Source organism: Tetrahymena thermophila, assembly GCF_000189635.1.
Source record: "Tetrahymena thermophila SB210 genomic scaffold scf_8254636, whole genome shotgun sequence".
Taxonomy (NCBI): Eukaryota; Ciliophora; class Oligohymenophorea; order Hymenostomatida; family Tetrahymenidae; genus Tetrahymena; species Tetrahymena thermophila.
The window spans coordinates 423,072-436,837 of NW_002476405.1; the positions used below are offsets into that span (position 1 = coordinate 423,072).

At 21.9% G+C, this 13,766-nt stretch overlaps 4 protein-coding genes across 4 annotated transcripts; 3 read left to right on the forward strand and 1 right to left on the reverse strand. All coding sequences in view use genetic code 6, as the record gives it.

Annotated features, from left to right (window-relative positions):
• Positions 1-404: 404 nt before the first annotated feature.
• Positions 405-2,373, forward strand: TTHERM_000491079 (cyclic nucleotide-binding domain protein; the record flags this gene model as incomplete). The annotated part of the gene is made up of 8 exons (XM_012797813.1): positions 405-502; positions 680-769; positions 943-1,032; positions 1,342-1,431; positions 1,634-1,723; positions 1,806-1,895; positions 2,024-2,113; positions 2,283-2,373. The coding sequence occupies 8 exons, from the start codon at positions 405-407 to the stop codon at positions 2,371-2,373; spliced, it is 729 nt and encodes a 242-aa protein (XP_012653267.1).
• A 1,578-nt stretch (positions 2,374-3,951) lies between these two features.
• On the reverse strand, positions 3,952-4,131 carry TTHERM_00491080 (hypothetical protein; the record flags this gene model as incomplete). Its single annotated transcript, XM_001016885.1, has 1 exon — positions 3,952-4,131. One exon carries the CDS (start codon positions 4,129-4,131, stop codon positions 3,952-3,954), a length of 180 nt encoding a protein of 59 aa, XP_001016885.1.
• A 702-nt stretch (positions 4,132-4,833) lies between these two features.
• TTHERM_00491090 (hypothetical protein) lies at positions 4,834-6,996 on the forward strand (the record flags this gene model as incomplete). The annotated part of the gene is made up of 2 exons (XM_001016886.2): positions 4,834-6,263; positions 6,945-6,996. The coding sequence occupies 2 exons, from the start codon at positions 4,834-4,836 to the stop codon at positions 6,994-6,996; spliced, it is 1,482 nt and encodes a 493-aa protein (XP_001016886.2).
• A 3,198-nt stretch (positions 6,997-10,194) lies between these two features.
• TTHERM_00491100 (cell surface immobilization antigen SerH6, putative) lies at positions 10,195-10,548 on the forward strand (the record flags this gene model as incomplete). The annotated part of the gene is made up of 1 exon (XM_001016887.1): positions 10,195-10,548. The coding sequence occupies one exon, from the start codon at positions 10,195-10,197 to the stop codon at positions 10,546-10,548; it is 354 nt and encodes a 117-aa protein (XP_001016887.1).
• Positions 10,549-13,766: the final 3,218 nt, after the last annotated feature.

The window sequence follows — 13,766 nt, forward strand, 5'->3', positions numbered from 1 at the left end:
TGCATATTCTATGATAAATTAAAATATATTTGGCCCTAAAAATCTCATTTTTTATTTACAAAAAAGAGTTTAAAGCAGCAATTACATTTATTTATTTATTTTAATTACTTTCTTTCATTTTAAGTGTTATTTTTAAATTTTACTGAATGAAAGTACAAATTACTTAATGAAGGAGCTTAAATTTTATCTTCTTATTTATTTAGCAGATATGAAGAATCTTTTCAATTTAAATTTATTAATTAATTTAGATTATTTTTAAAATAAGTTTCTTTAAAAAAGCTATTAAACTTATTTATCAAGAAAGAAGTCTTTAAAATTTTTTAAAATAAACAAATAAGAAGCAAAATTATTTATTTTTAAACTTAAAAAACGCCATACCTTTAATTTAAAACTATTTATAATGAATGTTTAGTAGGAATTAAATTGATGATTATGGCATTTCAGAGATAGCTTCTTCTCTAGATAAATGTTTTGATCTCTAAACTATTTCGCTAAGTCTTTTGTAAAATAAATTATTTTAATTTTAGTTTTTTTGTATGAATTTATTTATTTATTTCATTTAGTTTAAAATTATTAAAAATATTTTGAGATATCATTAGTCATCTTTGTTTGTTTGTTTTTAACCAGAAACAATTTTTTTGGCTTAAAATGAATTAAAAAATTATTTTTTTATTTAAAGTGACAATTTAATAAGTGATGAGGGAGTTTCATCCTTAGGGTATTCTTTATAAAAATGTAATAATCTTGCAACCTTATCACTAGAATTAAGGTATGTATACATTTACCTTTTTTCATTTTATATACTGCTGAAGAAAATAAAATTTTTTATTTATTTATTTTTTGATGAATAAATTTACTTTCAATTTGTTTAATTTTGAATAAATAATTTTTTTGTTATTTCTATAAAAAAAAATGAATTTTAATTTTATCTAATAAAAAAAGCAAAAATTAAATAAGTGATGTTGGTGTTTCAAGTTTAGCTTATTCTCTATCAAATTCTACTAAAATTTCTGCTTTAATACTTTTGCTTGCGTGAAATTTATTTTTTAAATATATTTAAAACAAATTTTTTTTGTTGAAATACACAAAATCTAACTTATCATTTATGACATAAAAGAACTTTATTTTAAACTCATTCTTTTTCCTAAAACAAAAATGATTTTTGAAAATTTTATTAGTTTTTTATTATGATTTAAATTAATATTAATAAATAAATAAACATCAGTTATTTTATTTTCAATAAATATTTTATGAATAATTAAATAATTATTTCTGTTTTTTGATTCTGAACAAGTTTATTTTTTAAGATAACTAAAATTATTTTAAATTAAATATATAAAGTGAAAACTAAATTGGTAATAAAGGCATATCAGATATAGGTTCTGCTTTATCAAAATGCTAAAATCTCAAAAATTTAACTATTTTTTTAGGGTAAATAAATAAATACATTCCAATTTATCAATTTACTTTAAATTTTATAGATACTTACTTACTTATTTAGTTTTAAAAATAAATTTATCCATAAGTTGCAATTATTTTACTATGATTGAACCATTTATTAACTATCTATCTTTAACTTAATATTTTTTGATATTTATCCCTACATTAATGCTTTTTCTAACTAAATTAAAAGTGGTAATTAATTTGGCATAGATGGTGTCTCTGATTTTAGTTCTACTTTAGAAAATTTCTCAAATCTTTTATATCTGATGCTGTTTTTAGAGTAAAGATATTTTTATTATCTAAATTTTTAAAGATACTGATTTGATGATGATTAATAATAATTTATATAAAACTACTTTAAGATCAAATTAAATTAGTGATAAAGGAGTCGCTAATTTAGGTGTTGGTCTATCTAAGTGCCCAAATCTCGTATCGTTGACTCTAAATATCTCGTAATAATAAATTATTTATTGATTTCTTTATATTATTTTTCATGGCTTACTCTTTTAGCTTAATTAGATACTTGAAAGTATTTCTTCTCCTTATTTATAAATAAATAAATATATTTTTAAATTAAAAGATCTAATGACATTTTTAATAAAGGAACTTCTGATTTAAATTTAGCTTTATCAAAAACCACAAATCTACTTTATTTGAAACTCTACCTTAGGTAAATAAATTTTTTTTTTTGATTGTTTATATTTTATTTATTTAACGAAAACAAAAGAAAATATTTTTAATACTTAATGCTAATAATAAATTTGATAAAATTATTTATTTATTTATCTTACTTTTAGATTAAATTTTTCTCTTATTTTGAAAAAAATAATAACTGTAAGTGACAATCAAATAAGTGAAGCTTCACAAGAAAATTTCAAAATAAATATCCTTAAGAATAATAGATTAGTACATATCGATTTATGTTTTTGAAATAATTTATTTGCTTATAATTTTAAGACATTTAATTAAAATCGTATGTATGTTGTTTTTAAAATGTTTGTTTGCTATTAATGATTTACAGATCTTTTTAATTTGATTAATATTTAAATTACTTAAATGATTAATTACTTTGTATCGCTATATTTTTAAACCCTTATTATAAATAATTATTTTATATAATTTATTCTCAATGGTAGTCAATTTTATTGATGAGCTGATGATTTCATTTTTTTTATTCATTAATTTATTTTAATTAATATATAAATTTAAGTGATACTTGTCATAAACATTCGAGGAATTACACTATTTCTACTTTTTATAAATTAATGACTATTAACTCATTAGAATCATAATATCTAATCTGTTCTAACTAAATTTTATTTTAATTATTAATAAATAAATTAATTAATTAATTATTGAGCAATACCTGCAAAATAGCCATTTAGAGGACAGGTCTTTTTTTCTAAGAACTCTCTTGAGATGTGGCCATATAAACTCAATAACCTATATTTTTATGTATTTATGTATAAATAAGTTTATCTTTATAAAATTTTTATATGTGCTGGCTGTCATGAGTGAATTATCCTGTTTTATTAAATGGAATTAGAAAGCCCTTTCTTTTAGTTTAATATGCCTTCCTCTCTTTAAAATTTCTTTTCTGATTAACTGTTTGATGAAGGTAGTTTTCCTTTGATAATTAAGATTAAGTAGAAATATAATTAACCAGTGCAAATGTATTTATTATCATTTATATGAAAAAAATTTTAAATTATGAGAATTTAATATCACTTTTTTTATTCAGTATACAAAAAGAGCAACTCTTTTCAAGTAGCTTCCCCATTGAAAATTCCAAAAATTGATTGTTTATAGATAGGAAATATGGCTGAGCTGTGTTATATTTGCTATATATCAACAATCTTCAATTTCAACAAAAGTGATATTTAACCAAATTAACCAATACTCTAAAGACTAACTTTATAAGCATATCTGAAAGCTTAATGGCTCAGGCTTCATGCTTTTGTTATTAGATTTTTATTGAGTTAGTTATTTATATATGGCTGAATTTTAGAAGTTATTTAGAAGGTAATATAAAAATAATTATAAAAGTTTATACTCGTTTCTTAAACCTACACAACAAAGTATTTTTCACATATAACATTGACCTCAAACACGTTTGTTTAATTAATCAAACTTGGAGCATTTAAAAGTTAAATTATGATTTTATTTTTTGTCTAAAATTATTTTTGTTCATTTTATACACACTCACTCATTAAGACAGAATGGTAACAATAGAATGCTATTACTTTCTAGAAACTAAGCTGCAGCTAGCTATCTATATAGATCACTTTTGAGGTAGTATAATTTTTACACAATTTATGATATTTTAATGTCATCGGAATGAAGACTATCAATTGATCTAAGTAAAGGATCTGTTTCTTTCACTTTTTCTTTCTTTCTTTCTATTTATTCTTCATCTTATGGTTCTTCCAAGATTTCATAAAAATATCATATTGAATTTAAGCATTTATATAGAATTAAAAGCAAGTCAAAAAAGAAAGTTTGATTTTGTCAAATTAAATCATGAGTTTCTTTCTTTTCAAGAGTATTTTTCTCAGTAGCAACCAAAATCTTTACCTATTTACTACTCTTTCCTTTAAGTAAAACAAAGGTCTTCCACAATTAGCATCCTCTCTGATACATCTTCTATGCTTTTTTCAGACTTGGTACTCCCTTAATTAAAGCTATCATCTCAAAAATCAGTCAGACATAGGATAGATATTGTTTATTCTTATTTTTGAGTTTCTATAAATTGCAAATTTTCAATTAAATAAGAATTTAAGTCTACAAAAATTTCTGCTAAATATAGCCAGCCCTGAAATAAAGTCTACAAAAATTTATGCTAAATATAGCTAGCCATTTGCAATATTAAAAAACAATCATCACTATTTATTTATCAGCAGCGAGGACTTCAATAATATTTAGAGCTCATTATAAAAGATTAAATATAAAACAAAATTTTATTTTCTGATATATTTTGATATATTAAATGAAGAGTGAAAGTGTGCAATCAAAATATCTAAAAATTTTGTGCAAAATTAATTTATTATCAAAGTTTCTAATTTTTAAAGATATAATAAATCTATGCATGGTTAATATCGCTATTTATCATTAAATAAACTTAAAAATTTTAATGAATATAACTTTTTATAGAATAGATTCATTACTACCTTTATACCCTTAGTTAAATATTAAAAATTGAAAACAGTCAATTAATTAATAATAATTATTAGATTTCTTATTAATTTATGATTGATTGATTTATTCTTATTTTCTCGTATTTCATAACTTATCTAGTTTTAATTTTGTTTTAATAATCTCCACAAACATAAATTTTAAGAAAAGCAAAAAATTAATTAAGTTAGAAAAAATAGATTAATTAGAATAAGTAAAATGGCATAAAAAAATAGTAAAAGTTTTACTGATGATATATAAATTTAAAATTCTTTAATGAGATTCAGAAAGGATGATTAAACTTAAGAAACTTTTAATGAAAATGTTAATTATGATAATTAGCAATTTATATAATAATAGATTAGTCCTTTTTTCAATGAAAAAGAAGATTTATAAAAAAAATGGATTTATATTGGCAATAAGCTTAATCACAATAATTATAATGAAGATAATAGCTTTTAAAAAACCAATAGCAATCCTTTTAATGCTTAAATTGATAACTATAAAAAGAAACATACTAGTGACTCATTTAAAACTGAAGGCAAAAATGACCCTTAAATCAGCTATGATCAATACAGTAACCAGATTATGAAACCAAGATCTTTTAGTATTGATAAACAAAGAGACTCTTAATATATTTAGAATGAAGATAGTAATCAATGTTTCCATGAAGCTAAATACAAACAATTTGATTTAAATCAGAACCTTTTTGATTTTTAAAATGAAAATATCAGTTAAGATAGAAATTTAAATGATTAAATTAGCAACCAGTAAGCTTATTAAAACCAAAAATGCTCATTGACAGAAGGTATTTTTACACATCAAAATACTTATGATGAAATTAATAACCATCCAATTGAATAATTTCAATAGATTAACTCAAATATTAATAAATTATATTTTTAATAAGATTGTAATTCTAGTAATAAATATGATCAAATAAATATCCAGTCTTTGGAGAACTAAAATAATTGCTAAGAGTAAGAAAGAAATCCTATCATTATTGATGATTATTTATATGATTCTTAATAATTTGGTAGGTATGATGATTTTGTAAATACCTATAGAGACTAAAGTGAAAAAAAATCATTTCTCATGGAATAAAATTATTGTGAGAAATCAGACTTTTAAAATTGTTATTCAATTGAACCTTAAGTGAACACTGACTAAAAAGATTCCTAAAAATTTACATAATTTTGGAGTGATTAATTTGATGATAATTTAGGTGTTTTAAAAGATTAAAGTGAAAAAAATTCTTCAGATTTAGTAGAATAGAGTGGGTAATTAAAATAAAAAAAGGCAACAATTATATAATAAAATCAATAAATAGTATAAAAAAATCTAACTTGCTAAACTCTAGTAGAAGAATCTTTAACTTTGAGTAAGCAATAGTAAAAGTAATAAAAATAATGTGAAGAAGATGAAAAAAAGAGCAAGGTATTTTTAGGTAAAACATTTAAGAGTAATAAAGATAAGCAAAAATAATAACGTAAATCAAAGCACTTCTAAATAATTACAGAGATAAAGTAGTAAAACTTTTTAGAAATAGATTTCAAGCTATTAGAAGATTTTAAGAATGACATTAAAAAAAATTTAATACGCGATATGTTAAATAGATGCAATAAGAATGTTAATCAAGAATTGCTCAGGTAGTATTTATAAAGAAGTAAAATGGATAATTAGATTTTTAAAATTTATTAAAGGATAGATAATATTTACTAATCATTATTTATTAATCATTAAAATTTTAACAACTAATTATTGAAGAAGAACATTTTAATTGCTTATGTTTAGCTATATAATGAGAATAGAAACAATTTTAACGATAAAAACATTAAATATTTGTTTTAAAGCACAAACGAGAATCTGGAAGAATAGAAAAAAGAAATCGACTTAGTAGCTAAATAACTTAAAAATAAGAGCAAAGATTACATTGTTTTATTAATAGAATGCTCTAAACTAATTTTTAAAGAATATTTTGATTATTTTACTGAGAATGAATTAATACTGTATCTTTTTAATGAATATAAATAGAACAAGTTTCCTTTAAAAAAATACAAACATCTTCAATTTAAATAATTAAGCATCCAATTCACTCTCCAGTTTTATGAATTGTTATTTATCAAAAACATGCAAAAAAATTGAAATAAATATTTAAACATATTTATATAAAAAATAATTCTAATTAATTTATTTGTATTCAAAAAACTTAAAAATATTTCATTCAAAAAGTATAATTTTAACTTCTATTGTTAAATTTAACTGATTTCCAAATTTATTAAGTTTATTTTTAACATAATTAAATATTATCATTTTTTAATAATATTAAGTCTTATCAATGTCTCTCTGGCTGGTTTGCAGACATGGCATGATATGATATGACATGACATGACAAGGTGAATTACAAACAAATTTTAGCATAATCTTAATATAAAAAATTTACAAAAGAAAACAAACAATTAATATATTAGATAGAAGTTATTTATTTCAGATAAATAATATTTTTATCATTTTTATATTAAAAATAATGCTAATTAATTTATTTGTATTTCAAAAAACTTTATAATATTTCATTTAAAAAGTACACTTTTAACTTCTATTCTTAAATTTAATTGATTTTCACATTTATTAAAGTACAAATTTAACATGATAAAAAATTATCATTCTTTTATAATATTAAAGTCTTATCAATCAATCAGTCTCTGGCTTGCCGGCAGACATGAAATGACATGATATGGTGATATTCAAACAATTTTTAACATAATCTCGATTTTAAAAATTTACAAAAGAAAACAAACAATATATTAGATAGAAGTTATTTTCAGATCAATAATATGTTTTCATTTTTATATAAAAAATAATGCTAATTTATTTATTTATATTCAAAAAACTTGTTAATATTTTCATTTAAAAAGTACAATTTTAACTTCTATTCTTAAATTTAATTGATTTTCACATTTATTAAAGTACCAGTTTGACATAATAAAATATTATCATTTTTTTTTATAAAATTAAAGTCTTATCAATCTGTCTCTGGCTTGCTGGCAGACATGGCATGGCATGATATGATATGATATGACATGATATGACATGATAACATACAAACAAATTTTTACATAATCTTGACATAAAAAATCTACAAAAGAAAACATACAATATATTAGATTGAAGCTATTTATTTCAGATCAATAATATTCTTTGTTTTTTATATAAAAAATAATGATAATTTATTTATTTATATTCAAAAAACTTGATAATATTTTCATTTAAAAAGTGCAATTTTAACTATCTCTACCATCTTACATTTAAGAAGGGTAAGATTGACTGATGATTGCAAGGGAAAATGTTTAAACTAATTTTAAAATAAAAGTTTCTTACTTGATCTCATATTTTTTTTAAATTACACAAAGACAAACAAAGTCTATTAAAACTCTTTCTATCTATTCAACTTTTTTAAGGTAATGAAAGTGTAATTTTAATTTAAGTAGAGCTAAATTTGAATCTTATTAAAACAATAAATTAATAATAAATAAAATTTATAAATTCTATTTTATAAAAATTACCCTCAACATATAATTAATTAGAATGTTTTGAGCTATAAAAGATAAAAATAATAAAGTTATAGAGGTATAAAATTAATATGTATGTATTGTGAAAACAGTTAATATTTATTTAAAATGTAAAAATATTTTGATATTCACTATCAAATATAATTTTAAGTAAGCTCTAATTGTTTACATTTTATAGAAAATTAATAACATTAAATTTTTTCTTCCTTAATCAAAAAGTCTTTGATTATTTCTGCTTACTTACTTAATTTTAATTTCTGAATAATCATTAAATTTTGTAAGAGCTAAAAAAGAAAAAGATCAAATCAAATCTAATTGCAAATTTATATTTTTATACTTTATCTTTGTTGAAGAGAATAAATAGATACAAAATTATTTAAATTATTGATTAATTTATACTTAATATGAAATTGATATTGATAGTTTGTTTATCTCATTTTTGAAAAATGTATATATTAATAGAATAAGTGTAAATTATAATTTCAAGCTGATAGTATGCATTTCTATTACCAAAGCTTCATTCTATATAAAAAATAGAAATTTTACTAAATTGAGATTTGAGACTAGATATGTATGGCAGAAATAAAAATAAAAAATATATGAATTTTTTTTTACAACTTTTTCGTATTCCCATGCTTGAATATTTGGAAACAAAATAGGAATTCTTAATTCATTTTTTGCTAATTATTGAGGAAAATGCATTAGGATTAGTTTATGGCTTTTTCTAAATTTTTAAGCATAGCATTTTATATATTATGAAAAATAAATTAAAATAGTAAGTCATCATTATTTACAAATATTTATATGATAAAATAGTTTTGTAGAAAATAGTATTGATAAATTAATTTATTTTTTGAATTTTTTCATGTTTTGTGTTTGTTTTATTTACTGCACAAGTTATCAAGAATAATAACAAAAATAGCAGAAGTAAGAAAAAACTAAAAATGAATAAATTAAAATCTTAAAATGCAGACATTAATGTTTTATTTTTTAACTAATTTTTAAGCTTTATATTAACTAACTTAAAGATTTATCTTAGATATATTCTACTATGTCAAAAAAAAATACTTAAGAAAACATAATAATTTTAATTAATAATCAAAAATAGATAGATTTTATATTACTAAAATTATAATTAAATTAAATAACAATCTAAATTTTATCAACCAACTTTAGTAAATAAATATCAAAAATTACTTTCCATTTTTATACGAGTAAGAATAAGATATAAATCATTTTATTTTTTGAGTTAAGAAATTGATGAAAGGAAACAAGCTTTTGAATTGTGATTGTAAGAAGCTGATTGTTTATAATGATCAAAGTAATTGATCATTAGATTTGCATTTAATTAATAGGGAATCACTGATTTGATTGTAAGGCTATTGATCAATTCTATCATTTTGAATTATAAATTTTAAATTATTACAACTTATTTCAAAATCAAATTCATTTGATCTCTAATTATTATCTACATAAGGTTTTGATAAGGAACATGCCTGGTGTATCAAAATGTTAATTTTTCTCGTATTATTCATTTTATAAGTAGAATATGTAAAACATATCATCGGGTGCTCTGACAATCATTAAATAAATTTAGCTTTTACTCAGAAAATACAATTGCTTTGCAAAATTATTTTATTTGACATGAGGAAAAATCATTAAAAAGTGCTTCTTAACTATTTTTAGTAGACAAAAATATCATTTTTGTAAAGATTTGAGATCATTTGTATGCTTTGATAAAAGCTCAGAGTGAGCTTTTGGTTGCTGATCTGATGATCTAGATAGAGAAGACTTGTAAATAGGGAGAGTAAATTCATCAAAGTGAAAAATGTGCCAATCAAACAAAAAGAAATTTACTTATATAAATTGAAAATTTAAAGCATGTAAAAGATTTTTGTAATGAAATGCTTAAAATTCTACTTCGAAATCTCCGAAGAACAATTATGAATTTCAAAACAACAAAAAATTAAAATAGCCAAAAAATACAATAGCCCTTGAAAAAAAAGAAAGAATGAACTCCAAGACTATCTTCGCCTTATTCTGCCTCTTCGCAGTTTCTCTTGCTCTTGCAGGAAACACTAATATTAACTGCTAACAAGGTGGTGCATGTAATGATGCAGGTTGTGGTAAATCTGGTGCCGCCACTGATAACTGGTTACAAGTTGGTAATTTGTGTGTTATTAAAGATTGTTCTTCATTGACTGCTACTGGTGCTACTGTTTCTGACAATGCTTGTGCCTCTTGCAACACCGGCTTAAACCCCGCTAACGTTATTGCTAATGCTAATAAAACTGCCTGCTAAGCTAAGAGCAGTGCTAAGCTTCTTATCGCTTCTGCTGCAGTGATTGTTGCTTTATTATTCTGATTTTGAAAATAAATATTAAACAAAATTAATAAAATGTATTAGTCTAAAAGTTATGAAAATGTAAATTATATAATAGATTTTGTTTGTTGCATTTCTTTTAATGTTTATTGATTTTTGCAATTCATTCTCTATGCCTCAAAAAATACTATTGATTCATTCGTTTCATTATTATAATAATCAAATTAATTTGATTCCTTCTAGAAAAAAGGAATTCTTCCTTTCTATTTTTGTAACCACTTAATAACTAACTAAATAAATAATCATAATAATAACTTTTCTTAAAAGGGAAATAAATAGGTTAATGATTTTTGAATAGAAAGAATTCAGCTTAAGTAAAAGAAACTCAGAAAAGATTTTGATTGAAAAATAAGAAAAATTTTCAAATTTTTTAAAAGGAAATATTATTAAAACAAAATCTGTAATCCACATTCAAATGATAATTAATTTTTGCTGTCTAGAACTTTTCAATCAAAGTGGTATTAGCATTTGTAAATTAAAAATTAAATTTTTTTCTGTTTGATTGATTGATTGAAAGTAGTGGGTAGGCACTTATTCTCAAAATTTAAATAAAATATCATATTTTCTTATTATTATTGTTTGTTTCTTCGTCTTTTTTCATATAGGTAGGTCCCATATAAATTTTTGAGCCCTATACTCGATCAAAATTTGTAAAAAAATTTTATTACTTATCACATAAGCGAGTTGTATTTTCAAATTTTATAATGAGGTGATAGCCAATGAGGATTTGTAGTACGTAAAACAAGTAATTAATAAATATTTATTTGTTTGTTTGGTTAATGAACTCATTTATTTCATGCTAAATATAATAATAAAATCTAATTTTAGTAACGGCTTATTATTTATTACTTGTCTAAATTATTTCGCACTAATAAAAAAAGAGAGAGAAAAAAGTGAAATTAATCTCAACATAGATTATATTTAATTTAGATTTGACCAAACCCTACTTATCTATTTTATATTTATTAAATTTTCATTCGATGTAGAGTAATTTATTTGTTTGTTTGTCTTTTTTATTTTCGTATTTATTATTTTTATTTACTTATCTAAGCATCTACCTATCTTCTAAATCAATTAATTAATTGATCAATCAATCAATCAATCATAAAAAGTTTACCACACTATTTTTCTATCTGTTTGAAAGTAAAATCTTTTTCGTAATTTTTTTACTTAATATCTGATGATTTCATTTGTTTGCATATTACCTCACTATTTTGTTTTTGAGTGCATTAGGTGTAAAAAATTGATAGAATGATGAATTTTTCAAAGGAAATTAAAAAATGCAAATTGAAATTAACAAATAGGATACTTGAGATGAAGGTATTTGTGAACAAAAGTATTTTGATAAATGGTTTAGTCAATAAATTTTTAGTTTTTGTTTACAAAAAATAAATGGGGGTGTTTGGGTGGGTTTTTTATTATTGCCTGGTTGAATGAAAATTTTAAATTCGTTTGAATTTTAATAATGTGCGTTTCAATAAGAAATAGATTGGGTAAATGTTGGTTCTATTTCTGAAAGCAGGGCGTGAATTTGGCTATGAAATATTAAAAATGGAATCGGGAATTAACAAATAGGACACCTGAAATGAGCTTTTTGGTGAATAAAAGTATTAAAATAAGTGGGATAGCTTATTAAAGCTTATCTTATATGCATTACAAATACGGCTTATTGCCTTAACTGAATGAAAAACTTATTTACTTTCTTTTGAGTTTTTTAAAAAAAAAACCATGAAATTGTATTAAAAATAGATTGGGAAACTGTTTGTTGGTTTTATTTCTCAGATAGGGCATAAAAAGCTTATTTAGTTTGTTATTTTTTTTAAATGATAAAAATAAATAGATGGGTTAACTGCTTGGTCTATTTATTTAAGAAGAGAGCTTAAAAATGTATGTATCTATCTAATTATCTGTTAATCTATTTTTCAATCATAAAAATGAAATTAAATAGCCACATTTTTCTGTTTGTTTGAAAGTACATTTTATTTTACTCAAAATTTACTCATTAGAGATTTGGTTGATTTTAAATTAATTATTACTTCCTATGAGCTTTTTTATATATACAACTGACTAAATGAGGAGTTTTAGAAAGAAATGTAAAAGATACAAACTAAAATTAGCTAGTACGACACTAAATGTGAAGATATTAGCCAACAGACGTGTTGACGTATATGAATTCGTTGAAGAAAATTTCATTTATGTTTACTAAAAGCGTACTTTTGTATTTTTATACCTTCAAAACTGAATGAAAAATAAAATTTATTGTGAATTTTAAAAATTTTGCATTTCAATCAAACATAGATTGGTTAAAAGTATTGGTTGGTACTATTTGTAATCACAAAATATAATTATAAAGGTATGAATGGAGTGATCCGCTATTTGCAACATCTTGAATGAATATTCATTCTCAACAAAATGTCAAATTATAAAATCAGCTTATATTTACAAAGCTCCATGACATTATTTCTCTGGCTTTTACCTAAGTAAAAGTACCTTGCTGCTTTGCTATTTCAACTAAAATTGATTTTTGATCCTCCAATTATAGTTTCAAAACTTAATTTATTTCGAAAATTAACTACCTATAAACTTTGAGAGGAAAAAGTTGAAATTCTTTTTATTTTTATTTTTTTTCTTATGCAGCAGCTCTTTATTTTGAGTGAATAAAATTTGAATATATTTTGACTTGGGTAATTAAGAAAAGGCTGCTTGAAGTAAATTATTTATATTTTTGAGAATGAGCGAGTGAGGTAATTAGCAGACTGTAAGTAGATTTAATTGATTGTTTGTTTTCAAAAGATACGTTTGAAAATTTAATTACTTTGTAAAATTAATTAATTCAGTTTACAGTTTAAGGTTGCGCACCAGAGGCTAGCAACAAAGAAATAAAAATCACTTAAACTCAGATGCTCCTATTTCTATTGCGTCATCGGCTAAACTTTTTTTATTTTTGATCTGCAACAATATTTGTTGAATGAATATTCTTTTATTTTACTAAGTAGCAAAGATTATTATTTTTTGAATTAGATGAGTGGTTATGTCTCCTTTAGATTGAATGCGCTTAATAAATATTTGACTGCTGATAGGAAATTTGCTTCACCGAATTTTGGAGACATTTTAGAAAAATTTATATTTTTGTAACATTAATTAATTTAGCCCACAAATGGAGTTGCAGCAAGCGAAATTTAGGATGGGTATCTTTAAAT